Source organism: Littorina saxatilis, linkage group LG8 (assembly GCF_037325665.1).
Source record: "Littorina saxatilis isolate snail1 linkage group LG8, US_GU_Lsax_2.0, whole genome shotgun sequence".
NCBI lineage: Eukaryota > Metazoa > Mollusca > Gastropoda > Littorinimorpha > Littorinidae > Littorina > Littorina saxatilis.
The window spans coordinates 43,357,519-43,370,547 of record NC_090252.1 but is presented as its reverse complement, the minus strand read 5'-3'; the positions used below and the strand labels follow the sequence as shown (position 1 = coordinate 43,370,547).

At 40.4% G+C, this 13,029-nt stretch overlaps 1 protein-coding gene across 3 annotated transcripts in view; it reads right to left on the bottom strand.

The window, feature by feature from the left end:
* Positions 1-2,779: 2,779 nt before the first annotated feature.
* Positions 2,780-13,029, bottom strand: part of LOC138973609 (caspase-8-like) — a 50,588-nt gene continuing 40,338 nt past the window's right edge. For 2 of the 3 annotated variants that reach the window (XM_070346324.1, XM_070346326.1), the window contains 2 exons: positions 6,104-6,160; positions 2,780-5,680 (listed from right to left, as the gene is read on the bottom strand). In XM_070346324.1, the coding sequence (XP_070202425.1) occupies positions 5,611-5,680; positions 6,104-6,160 (127 nt within the window). In that variant the 3' untranslated portion in view covers positions 2,780-5,610. Of the gene's footprint in view, positions 5,681-6,099; positions 6,161-13,029 lie in introns of all 3 variants that reach the window. The other variant, XM_070346325.1, reaches the window with a different exon arrangement.

Here is a 13,029-nt window from a genome sequence, read left to right as displayed (position 1 = left end):
CTTCTTATAAGATACACAGCACATCTAGATAAACACCAGAATGATAAAACAAAAGGCAACTCATTAAAACTATTAAATGCATCAATGTCTAAAACACGAAAGACTCAAATATAAGATACACAATTCTGAAACCGACCTGCTCAAAGTAAACCATACCCACCCCCTCCCTACCCACCCCCAACCCTCCTACACTAAATACTAATTATTTCTACTCTTAACTTCCCAACTACACGTTATCCATAAACTATGCACAGGAACGTGTGTGTCAGCATTATGTGGCACCGACATGACTTGTGCATATCTAGCTTACAGCTAAGGGTTAAAGTTAAATGCGCTTTCGGTTTTGCCTGCGCATGCGCAAAACTTTCTTTTACTTTAAATTATTATTAAAATTAAATTTCTTTGCAAAACCTAAACCCTATTTAACTTCACAACATCAGTAACACACTTATCTTTCCGTCTACGCACTTCATACACAAAAAACTACAACCCAAAATACAAATAATATGCACTGTTTCTGTGACAGGTGCTTCTGTAAAAAAAAACTCAACATGGTCAAATTACAAATATTTCAGTTTCGGAACAGATTTACAAAAATAACCACTCCAATTTATACTATCCATCTTGCTAAACTAGTAACTAATCATATTTCAAACAGATGACAATGTAGAAATCAATATTCACCTGATTTAGAACCAAAAAGTGCTCCAACAAATGTCCCACCAACTTGGCGGCTTTTCAACAGAGGGCGGAAGAAGTGAAGCTAAAATTCTAAAAATCGAACTAGAAAATATCTAACAATAAATGTCTTAAAATAAAATAAAATATCTGTACAACTTTCTTTCTTTCTTTATTTGGTGTAACGAAGGTTATATCGCGACGGGGAAAGGGGGGAGATGGGATAGAGCCACTTGTCAATTGTTTCTTGTTCACAAAAGCACTAATCAAAAATTTGCTCCAGGGGCTTGCAACGTAGTACTGTACAATATATGACCTTACTGGGAGAATGCAAGTTTCCAGTACAAAGGACTTAACATTTCTTACATACTGCTTGACTAAAATCTTTACAAGCATTGACTATATTCTATACAAGAAACACTTAACAAGGGTAAAAAGAGAAACAGAATCCGTTAGTCGCCTCTTACGACATGCTGGGGAGCATCGGGTAAATTCTTCCCCCTAACCCGCGGGGGGGAATCTGTACAACTGCTTAAAGTTTATAATTAATACCTAATCAAAATAACACATTTAAAACAGCTTGAACAATTTAATTAAAATCCAAAAATATGAAACTTAGCCAAGTTGAAAAGACTAATGAAAGGGAGGTAACAATTAATGTACACAAATTACCAAAATAACAACAGTTTCTTCCCTTTAACTACTAACCGAACTCTTTCTGTGTCCATGTTCAAAACAAGACGATATGTTTTGAATGTGTTACATATGTCACTTAATATTTCTAAGTCATATAAATTTGTGAGATAGATATTCAGTTTATGCATTTTGTAAACCGTGCAAAGCCTCCGGTTAACTGTGACGTTTCCTTTCCTGGTTCACCTTTTTCGCATTACAGAATTCTACATCAGGATTTTCTTTGAAACGAATACTTGAAGTTTCAAGGTTTTGATTGATGTGTCCATGCATTCTGATCATCATCGCTCCACGCTATCGCTTTAGTCCCTCTGACCGGACGCTCAAGTCCTACACGAATCTATCAAAACAAGAATACAGAGTTATCTCCCATGATTGTGTTGTTCTAAAGCAGTGTTCGCGAGACGAAAATGATTGCAGATTGGCTGACTTCGACAGTGATCTCCGTTCTGTTCTTCACAGTTAAATGATAAAGACATCGTTCTAATGTCAAAACAAGGCGAAATTTTGGGACTGCTGCCTGAAGGAGACCGTAATATATGGTTGCATCACTGTCAGGGTTTCAGAAAAAATCGTCTGCTCCAGCGAGCGCCGAAACCAAACGGTTGATTATCACGTGACACTTTTGCCATATTTAGAGTTGTTTGCACAGTAAATACAGCCGCGAAAAATAGCTCGCTTGAACCTGTTTTACATTACAATTCCTTTGTAATTTAAAAATTACACAACACCATGAACAATCATTATTGACGATTGCGAATCTGCTTTCATCCATAACACATTACGAATAACATGGACATGAAAAAGGCAGTTCCCAGAAGAGACCAACACTGACGTTGGTTTTGTCCACCTGGGCTTTGTGAGAACAAATGAGCATTTCATCTTTTGTCCAACGCCAGAAATGCGAACACTTTAAATACTTGAACTGTACAGCATTTCTGAAGGTTTTGTTTTACTCATGAGCTTTTTACATTTGGACACACACACACCCCCCCACACACACACACAATCATACATACGTGCTCCCACTAGCACATGTAATGATATGATGTATGTGTAGTATGACACTCACACACATAGACAACACTGTGAAGGCGTGTATAGTAATGATTACACTGTATTGAATATAAGACTAAAAGGTAAGGTTAAACACAAGCACAAAGTAGAGAGTACTGAAGCAAGAGACTGTTCACTGTGATAGCTGAATGTAGACTGCTGCAGAAGGCAAGGATAAAACTGAGGCTGGCTGTGTGGCCAGGCAGTATGGATAACCATGACTAGTGAGCATGCAGATATCACTACATCTCCCTTCTTAAGAAAAAAGACTATTGTTTTATTAATGTAACCGAGTGCCAATTTACTTTACCCTTTCTCACCGAGCACAAACACTCAAAGCAACTGACACAAGTTATATCACCAGGTTCTTTTATTCCATAAGATGAACAGGGGAATGTGTGGGATAACGGGGGTTTACTTTCAAAAACAAAACTTTCAATGTATTACAACAGGACTAAACAACTCCAAAAACAACGCTCTCAATTCTTCACTCTAAAACTATATTCTAAATTCTCCCTCTAAAGCTACACTTTAAAAACACACTAAATCCTTCCTCCAAACTACACTCTAAAACTCTACTCTAAATCCTCACTCTCCACTTTAACCCAAAAAAAAACACAATAAAACTCTAATCTAAAACAAACGAAATCTAAAAAAACAACCTAAAAACAATTCTTAAAAAAAACAAATCTAAAAAAACTCACTGAGCCCCTCTAACAAACACTAGTCTACAGAACCCAGTCCACAAAAACTAATCTACGAGAACCAATCTACGAAAACTAATCTTCGAAAACCAATCTACGAGAACCAGTCCACGAAAACCAGTCTACGAGAACTAATCTACGAGATTTATGGCCCCTGCCATTTTGGGATTGCACTCCAATTTTCTCGACCTGCTTCATGCAACCGTCCAATCCAATTTAAATAAAACATTTTCTGTATATCAAACATATTGATCATTTTCAATCCACCATGCTCATATTCAGACTCCATAATTTTCCTTTTTATCTTTTCAAAAGCTTTTTTATTACTGTATTGTTTTTGCCATACAAATTTGTATAGTTTCGTGTTTAGCTGTGTGAGAACTTGCTTTGGAAGACCAACAGACTGCATAATATACACAAATGGGGAAGTCATAAACGTTTTAATAACTGTTATTTTTCCCTGTATACTGAGATCTCTTTTACTCCACTGTTTAATCATGGCATCAAGACTCTCCATTTTGAATTTCCAGTTTTCCTCGATGTCTTTTGCCATTTTACAACTACTTAGTGGGTTATTTTAGCTAGGTTTTTGTAGATGGGTTTTCTAGCTAGGTTTTTGTAGATGGGTTCTCGTAGATTAGCTCTCGTAGATTAGCTCTCGTAGATTAGTTCTCGTAGACTGGTTCTCGTAGATTAGTTCTCGTAGACTGGTTTTCGTGGCCAGGCAGTATGGATAACCATGACTAGTGAGCATGCAGATATAATAAATAATAATAATAAAGTGTATTTATATTGCGCCTATCCCTTACAAAAAAATATATATATATTTGGCTCTAAGCGCATTACAACATGTGTAGGGACTTGGTACAATCAAGTCTGACAAATACAATAACAATATACAGTCGGTCTCTTAGGTAAAACTGGGAAAAGCAGCTGCGACATTTAAACACTGCTACTAAAAAAATCCTCTAACAATGCATACTGCTTTACAATATGCATTTATGTATAAATATAGTTAAAGAACATCGAGTTAATAGGAATTAGAAAAGGTTCTTATGATAAAACTATCTAGCGAACGACGAAGAAGAAGAAGAATAAAACTATCAATGTCGATGTATAACAAGTCATTCAACGTAAATGGCCAAAGAACAACAACAAAGCAGTGATGATAAAACAGTTATACCCAATGGCTAATAACGAGGCAGAACTAAATAGTATCGACACAAGATTAAAACAAAACATATTCCTGGAGACACATTTATACATGTATCAAATAATCAATATACAAAATACAGCCCTCGCACACACACACCAAGGCACGTGTAGTCGCACTCATAGTGCACATGAAATAGCAACCCGCCCCCAGCCGGCCCACAGCGCGCTACGATGGCAAGTGACCCCTCTCCTCAATGTGGCAGATACTGAACAGGCTAGGGGTTGAAGTATTGCCGGAAGAGATGTGTTTTTAGAGAGGACTTGAAGGAAAGGAGAGAGGTAGAAAGGCGGACAGACATGGGCAGAGAGTTCCAAATAGAGGGAGCTGTGTAGATAAAGGCGCGCTTGCTGAAAGCGTTCAGTTTGATGCGAGGGACAACAAGGTGCCCTGCGTCAGCGGATCTGAGGTTGCGTGGGGGGACGTGTGGCTTTAAGAGCGAAGACAGGTAAGAAGGGGCAGAGTCGTGAAGGCTACAGTAACACAGGGTAGCTATTTTATATGTTATGCGTGCTTTGATTGGTAGCCAGTGAAGGGTCATGAGGAGAGGGGTGACATGGTCGCGCTTGCGCTTGCGCAGCACAAGACGTGCTGCATTGTTCATGATGCGCTGTAGGCGGTCTAGCTTGGCGTCTGGGAGGCCGGCTAGGAGCGAGTTGCAGTAATCCAGTCTCGACAAAATAAAAGCCGAAACCAGTGTCTTGGTTGCGTCGAGGGAAAGAAGGTGTCTGATTTGGCTAATCCTCCGCATTTCAAGAAAGGCGGTTCTGCAGAGTGAGTTGATGTGGGCGTCCATTGACAGGCTACTGTCAAGGTAGACACCCAGGTTTTTTACTTTGGTGCTGAATGTGACTGTGGTATCAGAAAGGGTAAGATTGGATGTTTCTGAAAGAAGCTTTTAAGTTTGATTGTTTGCCAACTGGCATGATCTCTGTCTTATCATCGTTCATCTTGAGCTTGTTGACTGTCATCCACTGTTTGATGTGATCGCTGCATGATTCTATTGACTGCACTAACTCTGTAAACTGTTTGGTGTGTGCGGATTTTTGTAGTTGAGTGTCGTCTGCGAACATGTGGTACAGGACATTGTGGTGCTTTATGACTTTGCTACAGTCCGCTTACCAGAAAAAGATTTACCAGAAAATACAAGTCTTTGATTGAGGCAAAGTGACTCCCCTCACCCCCCTTCCTATGAAAACGCAGTGAAGAAAAATCCGACTATGTTTTCATCACAGACTGCACATTTAATAATGTGGAGGTAGATCATTAAAAGTCACTGAAAAGATGGTCGAGCTCCACCCCTTCCATCTCCTGTCTGATCATATCCTGGTTGTAACTGAAAAAAGACAGTTTTACCAACAGCAACATTCAGCTAAGATTTATATTTTGCACAGGTAAATGAAAAAACAGAGAGAGAGAGAGAGAGAGAGAGAGAGAGAGAGAGAGAGAGAGAGAGAGAGAGAGAGAGAGAGAGAGAGAGAGAGAGAGAGAGAGAGAGAGAGAGAGAGAGAGAGAGAGAGAGAGATTACATACACGCACAAATACTGCACAACACAAAAATAATATATTGAACTATTTATAAACGCATATCTCAGCCATATCAGCTCATCATCTTTTTTGAATAATTATGTATAATTGATATTTTGTTGAAGAGGCAGGTGATTTCCATCCTGCTTTTGGCGGATTTAGCTATACTGTAATTGTAATGTAGTTTCTGGTTTGGAAATTGTATGTTGAATGATAAATACTGGTTACCTACATTTGTGGTAGCTGAGGTTTGCGGGGAACGTTCAGAGGTCCAGGAACGTTCGCTGCACTGTTCAGACAAAATTTAATATTGTCAGCGTTTGTCAAAAACAAAGAAATAAACAGGGAGGTGTATGTGTGTATGTGTGTGTGTGTGTGTGTGTGTGTGTGTGTATGTGTGTGTGTGTTTGTGTGTGTGTGTGTGTGTGTGTGTGTGTGTGTGTGTGTGTGTGTGTGTGTGTGTGTGTGAATAGAATAGAATAGAATAGAATAGAATAGAATAATGTTTATTGTCATGAACCAGTAAAGTTATTGACACAACAAACAACAAATAATGCATTATACAATGCTAAAACAATCCGTAACAAATTTGCCAAGACGAACTTGAACTTCGTCTTCTAAAAATAAGTTACTTGGATTTTTGTTAGCATATTTCATATTGATATGTGAAGCATCTTCTTTAAATTCATCCCTTAATTTAACATATTTATTGCATTTATCTAGAAAATGTATTTCATCTTCTATGACATTGCATTCAATACAAAGACGATTTTCTTTAGGGATATTCTGATGTCTTCCACTTTCAATTTTTAGACAATGTGTGCTAGTCCTTAATCTGCTTAACATCTTTCTGTGTTTATTATTCTTAATTTGTATTAAGTATGACTGCATTTCGTAAGATGTGTGTGTGTGTGCGTGTGTGTGTGTGTGTGTATGAGTGTGTGTGTGTGTGCGTGCGTGCGTGCGTACGTGTGTGTGTGTGTGCGTGTTTACGAATTATTCAGGAGGCACCCTTATATCTACACGTACAGACAAACCAAATACATGGGACGAAAGCTGAAAGGATGGAGTGTTTGTTGGTCTGTGGACGTTTGCAAATCTTGGAGGTCTTTAATGCAAGAAAAAATCAAAAATTGCCTCAAGTGCAGATTACTTTACAGGGTGTCAAAGGAATATGTCTTTCTCTTTCGAACGATATATGATTTGGCAATGTACACAATGTCAATGTTTTAGATCTATCCGGTAATCCCCGACGCAGTTTTTCAACAAACACCTTGAAAACGTTATCCTGTTTCGGCCCTCCAATGACGGTAACGGAATTGACGGGCGCTCGCATTTTGCCTCACCACAGAGCCAGAAGACATCTGATGACCCTGTTAATAGTTTTTTTGTAGTATGCTCTTGTGAGCGAACACCATAACGCAAGATGGAACATTCATTGTTTTTCTTTTGCCAGAAAGAGCCGGTAGCGGAACCAAAAACGTTTGAAGGTTGTTTTACAGGTATTCATGTGTAAAAAGTCCCCCAAAATGGCATGACAAAATATTCCCGAAAGAAGTTACTGCGTTTACGCCTATTTCCCCGGACATTTACTGTTAGCCTTGGTGAAGACTCACAAGGACTTCCTCATGCATGCACACAAATTACTTCAGCATCAGCACTGATGGTCGTCTCATTTAAAATGATAGTGCATGTGATAATAAATAGCTTGCTTATGTTTTTGAAATAAATTGATATTCTTTAAAGGTACGCCCGGACAGTAACTGAAATGATGTTTTCGGTAGGATTTATTGCTCTCAGAACTTGAGGAGTTGACATAAATTGATGTGCCGAAGTTAGATCAAGGCTGACCATAACAGAGGTTAAAAAAGTTTAAACCTTTACCTCTTTTTGCATGAGCTTGCAGGGCCCCCGGACAACGAACAAATGAATGGTCGCTTCTTATTGACATTGAGTCTCAAGCGTCATGCACCAGTTGTTCCCCAGACAGTGAACATGGGGGATAACCTATCAAAGGCCGAGCGGATGCCGAAGGCCGCGCCTGACACGTGTGAAGGCACGTTTTGTCTGTTTTCTAGGTATTTGTTTTATTTATGTCGGGATTTAAGGTAAGCTACTGATTCAGCGATGACTAAATTTGTTTCTCGATGCATAAAAAGTCAGGGAGCGATTGATATTTGCCCGTAAATAGCCTTCAAAGCTGAAAATGTCGGCGATCGAGCACCGGAAATGGCTGTTCGATGGGTTTCGCAAGTAGAAATGTGCTTTGTTTCACCAAATCAGATTGTATTTGGTATGGGTACGGGATTCTAGAGAACGAAGGAGTCATAAGAGGTGCAAATAAGTGCTATTTGGGAGTAGAATAAATCTTCCGAGCCAGTATACAAGATAAGGTCATATTTGAGAGATGCGCGTAGGCCGAGCTTTCCGACAAGCGAATGATACAGCAGATTAATCATTCGTTTTGATCAGAAACATAGTCTCTAGTTTTTATGAATGAGTTTTTTAATTAAAACAATCACGAGAACTCTCTCGCTTAGCCTAATGGCTGTTCGATGGGTTTCGCAAGTAGAAATGTGCTTTATTTCACCAAATCAGCTCGTATTTGACATCGGTTTGGTATTCTAATCCTACCGCGAACTGGATAGCAGACGCGGCACGTGTGAACGAAATTTCAGAAAAGCGTACATCTGTACAGTGCAGCAAAACGGTTCTGTGCATCATTGTCAATGTAAATAGTGATCAACTTAGAAGCACACGTACCCTGTTGCCCTTAGATAACGGCACACACACTAAGCCAAATAGCTGTCTCTCGTATACACCCACACACACACACGCACGCACGCACGCACACACGCACATACACACCCATACATACACACCCACACACACTCATTCTAATGGGTTTGGAGCATCTGTTTATACAGATGCAGTCTGAAGACGAAGAAATGGTTCTTGTGGCAGAGGAGGTGGAGGAAGAAGTAGAGGTCCATCCGGATCCGCTGCTCCGGCCATATGCCACCATTGTGGCAAATCGTTCGCCTATGGCAATAATCTGAAGAGACATATAAGGGAAGTGCACTACCAAGGTGAACCCGTGGTGTGTACAGAACCAGGGTGCCTTAAAACGTTCAAACGACCAAAGTTGCTCGAAATACACCACAAGAACAAACACTCAGATGAAAGACCTTTTGAGTGCCACAAATGTGCAAAGAAGTTTGTAATACACAAAATGTTAACACAGCACTCCCATTCATGTGGTGGCCAGAAACCATAATTATGGGTGCAAGTTGTGTACCATGGCCTTTGCTAGTAGAAGCAGTCTGGCCGACCACAGGAGGAGAAGCCACGAGGGCAGGCGATATGTCTGTGGGGGCTGTTCCAAAGTAAATAAATGGAAAGCCTGCCTTTCGCGTCACTGCAAAAAATGCCCCAGTGCAGAGTAGCCATTTGCCAGTAGTGATCAGCAGCAAATTTCCAATAGTACTGAAATGTGTTGTTTCATAAACTGTTTTGACTGAATGTGTTCTTTTGACAGTTAGACCAGGAATCGAGACAAGGGTGTTGGTATTGGTATGTTTTGGCCAGTGTGTAGAGTGATTCCAAGAAAACTATTGAACAGAGACTTTGGATAAACGTTCTACCTGGCAATATTGCCAATACGTGGTTTTTTTTCTTCTTCTTTTAATGTCTTTGATGACATTATTTCCGGTGGGGGGGAGGGGGGGTGGATGGCGGGGGGCTCTGTGGGGACCTTATTATTTCAAATTATTAAAGGGATTGGAATTTTTATGAAACAACCTTTGACTCAGTGCGGACTGTGTGATTGCATTTCAACTTGGAAGCTGAATAAGAGGTTAATTTATCTGTTTCATTAGTTTAGGAATAGCAGTCTAATAATTATTGTAGCAACAGATTGCGTAAACACTCCTGAATACTAATATATCTAAATATGACATGTTTACTCTGAAAGTGTGTACAGAAATGTGGTTATGCAAATTATAAATTAGGTCCTATATTCGCTGAAACAATCTCGACCCGTTTCGCTTTTTGGTTAGCCCAACTTCAAGAATATAGTTGATGTTTGATAATTCCGTTCAAGACCGAATGATTGACAAAATGTTTTGATGTTGCTTCACACTCCTTGTTCCTTTTTTTGGTTTTCTACATTTCTTGCATCTGTTTTTATTCTATTGCTGTGTCTCTCTTGTTGCATTTGTGTGCCTCTGTTGTCATTGATAACGTTTTTGTAAGACGGTGAATTATTAACCTGAGTTATGATCTGTACGTAAGTAATAACACACACACACACACACACACACACACAAACAAACACACGCATGCGCGCACACACCAATGCACGCACATACACACACACATACACACACACACACACACAAACACACACACACACACACACACACACAAATTTACTCCATTATTTTGAGAGACCAGGGCAGACATTGTTTCCTCATCGGTTATATCCATATAGCTTTCGCATCATTTTAGATATATTAATGTGCAAACATGAGGGCTAAGGGGGTACTGATACCATAGGGGGAACTGAGGGGGTTGCTGGTGAGATTCCTGGCCTCAGTGGAGGGGACACTATAGTATGACGGCATAATTGCGACACAAGTAAAAATTACATATATCACTTCCACATTGATAATTTACTAATTATCAATGACATGTATAAATATCAATGCGGAATTACCTATATAAACGCACAACTATGACTATTTCTGACGTTTGAGGCTGTTATGCAGTCAGGAAAATTATCCAAAAGGAATATTTACTTCTATAACTGCAGCAGAAAGTATCTAATTCAACCCACAAAAGTGTTGTTGTTTTTTCAAACATGTAGGTCCACTTCTTGTGGGCGTCAGGTTTGCCTGACTACAGAGAATGCACCAGGGTGTATTTGCCGGTGGTTTTCTCGGATCTTGCTCCTTGTAAAAAACATTTTTCTGCATGATCTAAAAAACAAACAGAAACGGCTACAGGAAATGCACATACATTTATATTATCACAGATATTTGTAACTTCTGGAGATTTTAGTAAATGTATAATATGTGGATATTACTAAGACTCACAGGTATATTACAATTGCTTGTCTTAACATACCGGCACGGTTGGCCTAGTGGTAAGGCGTCCGCCCCGTGATCGGGAGGTCGTGGGTTCGAACCCCGGCCGGGTCATACCTAAGACTTTAAAATTGGCAGTCTAGTGGCTGCTCCGCCTGGCGTCTGGCATTATGGGGTTAGTGCTAGGACTGGTTGGTCCGGTGTCAGAATAATGTGACTGGGTGAGACATGAAGCCTGTCTTGTGTGTGGCGCACGTTAAATGTCGAAGCAGCACCGCCCTGATAATTATGGCCCTTCGTGGTCGGCTGGGTGTTACGCAAACAAACAAACAAAATTGTTTTAACATGTGCTTGTATAAGACATCATGCAATGAAATGAGTAATTTTACTTTTGGTGCTACTTTGCTGCCATACATCACTTTGGAGAGTTTCCGCCTTAGTCGGCTGGCCGGCAAAGTTACCAGCGGCAGAGTCCGCGGCTGCCCTCTCATCCTTTCTTTCAAGGCGTACAATTCCTTGCCGTCGCACACCCCTCCCCCTCCCCGGTGAGTAGACATGAAGGGGCATCCGCTAATAGCCACCCCCCCCCCCACCCCCACCCCCACCCCCACCCCAAACCCGGGCAGAGACACAGAGTGCAAAACGACGCTTCCAGGCAACATCTGCTGCGACCCCACCCCCACCCACAAAAAAAAAAAAAAAAACCTACGGCCGATGCATCCCCGCGATCGAATCAGACATCAAATGGCACCGCCATCAGCTGCCCTTGCGCTAACTTACCCCCCCCTTCCCCCGCGGGTACCATGTGTTATCAACAGTTTTCTATTATTTCAACTAGTGAGAGAAGACTTGCCAACAGGCCAAAGAGAAACTATGAGAGAGAGAGAACTTTATTTTACAAGGATAAAGATTTAAGGGTAAGCGAGAGAGTTCTCGTGATTGTTTTAATTAAAAAACTCATTCATAAAAACTAGAGACTATGTTTCTGATCAAAACGAATGATTAATCTGCTGTATCATTCGCTTGTCGGAAAGCTCCGCCTACGCGCATCTCTCAAATATGACCTTCTCTTGTCTACTGGCTCGGAAGATTTATTCTACTCCCAAATAGCACTTCTTTGCACCTCTTATGACTCCTTCGTCCTCTAGAATCCCGTACCCATACCAAATACGAGCTGATTTGGTAAAATAAAGCACATTTCTACTTGCAAAACCCATCGAACAGCCATTTCCGGTGCTCGATCGCCGACATTTTCAGCTTTGAAGGCTATTTACGGGCAAATATCAATCGCTCCCTGACTTTTTATGCATCGAGAAACAAATTTAGTCATCGCTGAATCATTAGCTTAATTCCCGACATAAGTCAAACAATACCTAGAAAACAGACAAAACTTGCCTTCACACGTGTCAGGCGCGGCCTTCAGCCTCCGCTCGGCCTTTGATCGGTTATCCCCCGTGGTGAAGCAAAACGAGAACACGTACGTGGTCGCGTCGACCAGTTAGGACGAGCAATCGCAGCTGATAACACTATGATGCGTGTTATATGCAGTGCCCGCTCGATATGATGCCCAGCTTTATATGAGTAGTTTGATAGATTAAAAATGACAGAAGAATTAAAAATTGGTAATCAGACAAGAAAACATGAAATAAAACATTTTTAACCTGGTGCTATTTGTTTTTAGGTGGGGGAAAGGGGGGGGCTGTTTTTTTATTTTACATTTTTCTTTTTCTTTCATTCTATTAACTCACAGACATTTTTGTGTGTATTTCTCATTGTTTTCTTTGATCTCCAATTGGTTTGTCGAAACATGTTCTTTCATAAATAGCCTTTTGCAAACTTCTCAGCAACGTACCGGTTCAAGGCACAGTACACCTCCCGTAAACCATCACAGATACACACAGTACAAACACCCTTCCATTTGAACGCTCACCGAACGGGAACATCCCAGGTGCCCTACGTAAAGAGCGAGCAATTTTCAAAGAATTAATTTTGCGGGTTGTCTGATAACAAAATCGTACCGTGGTGCGTTTTGGCACTGGACCTAACTTTTAAAATCTAAATAATAAATTGA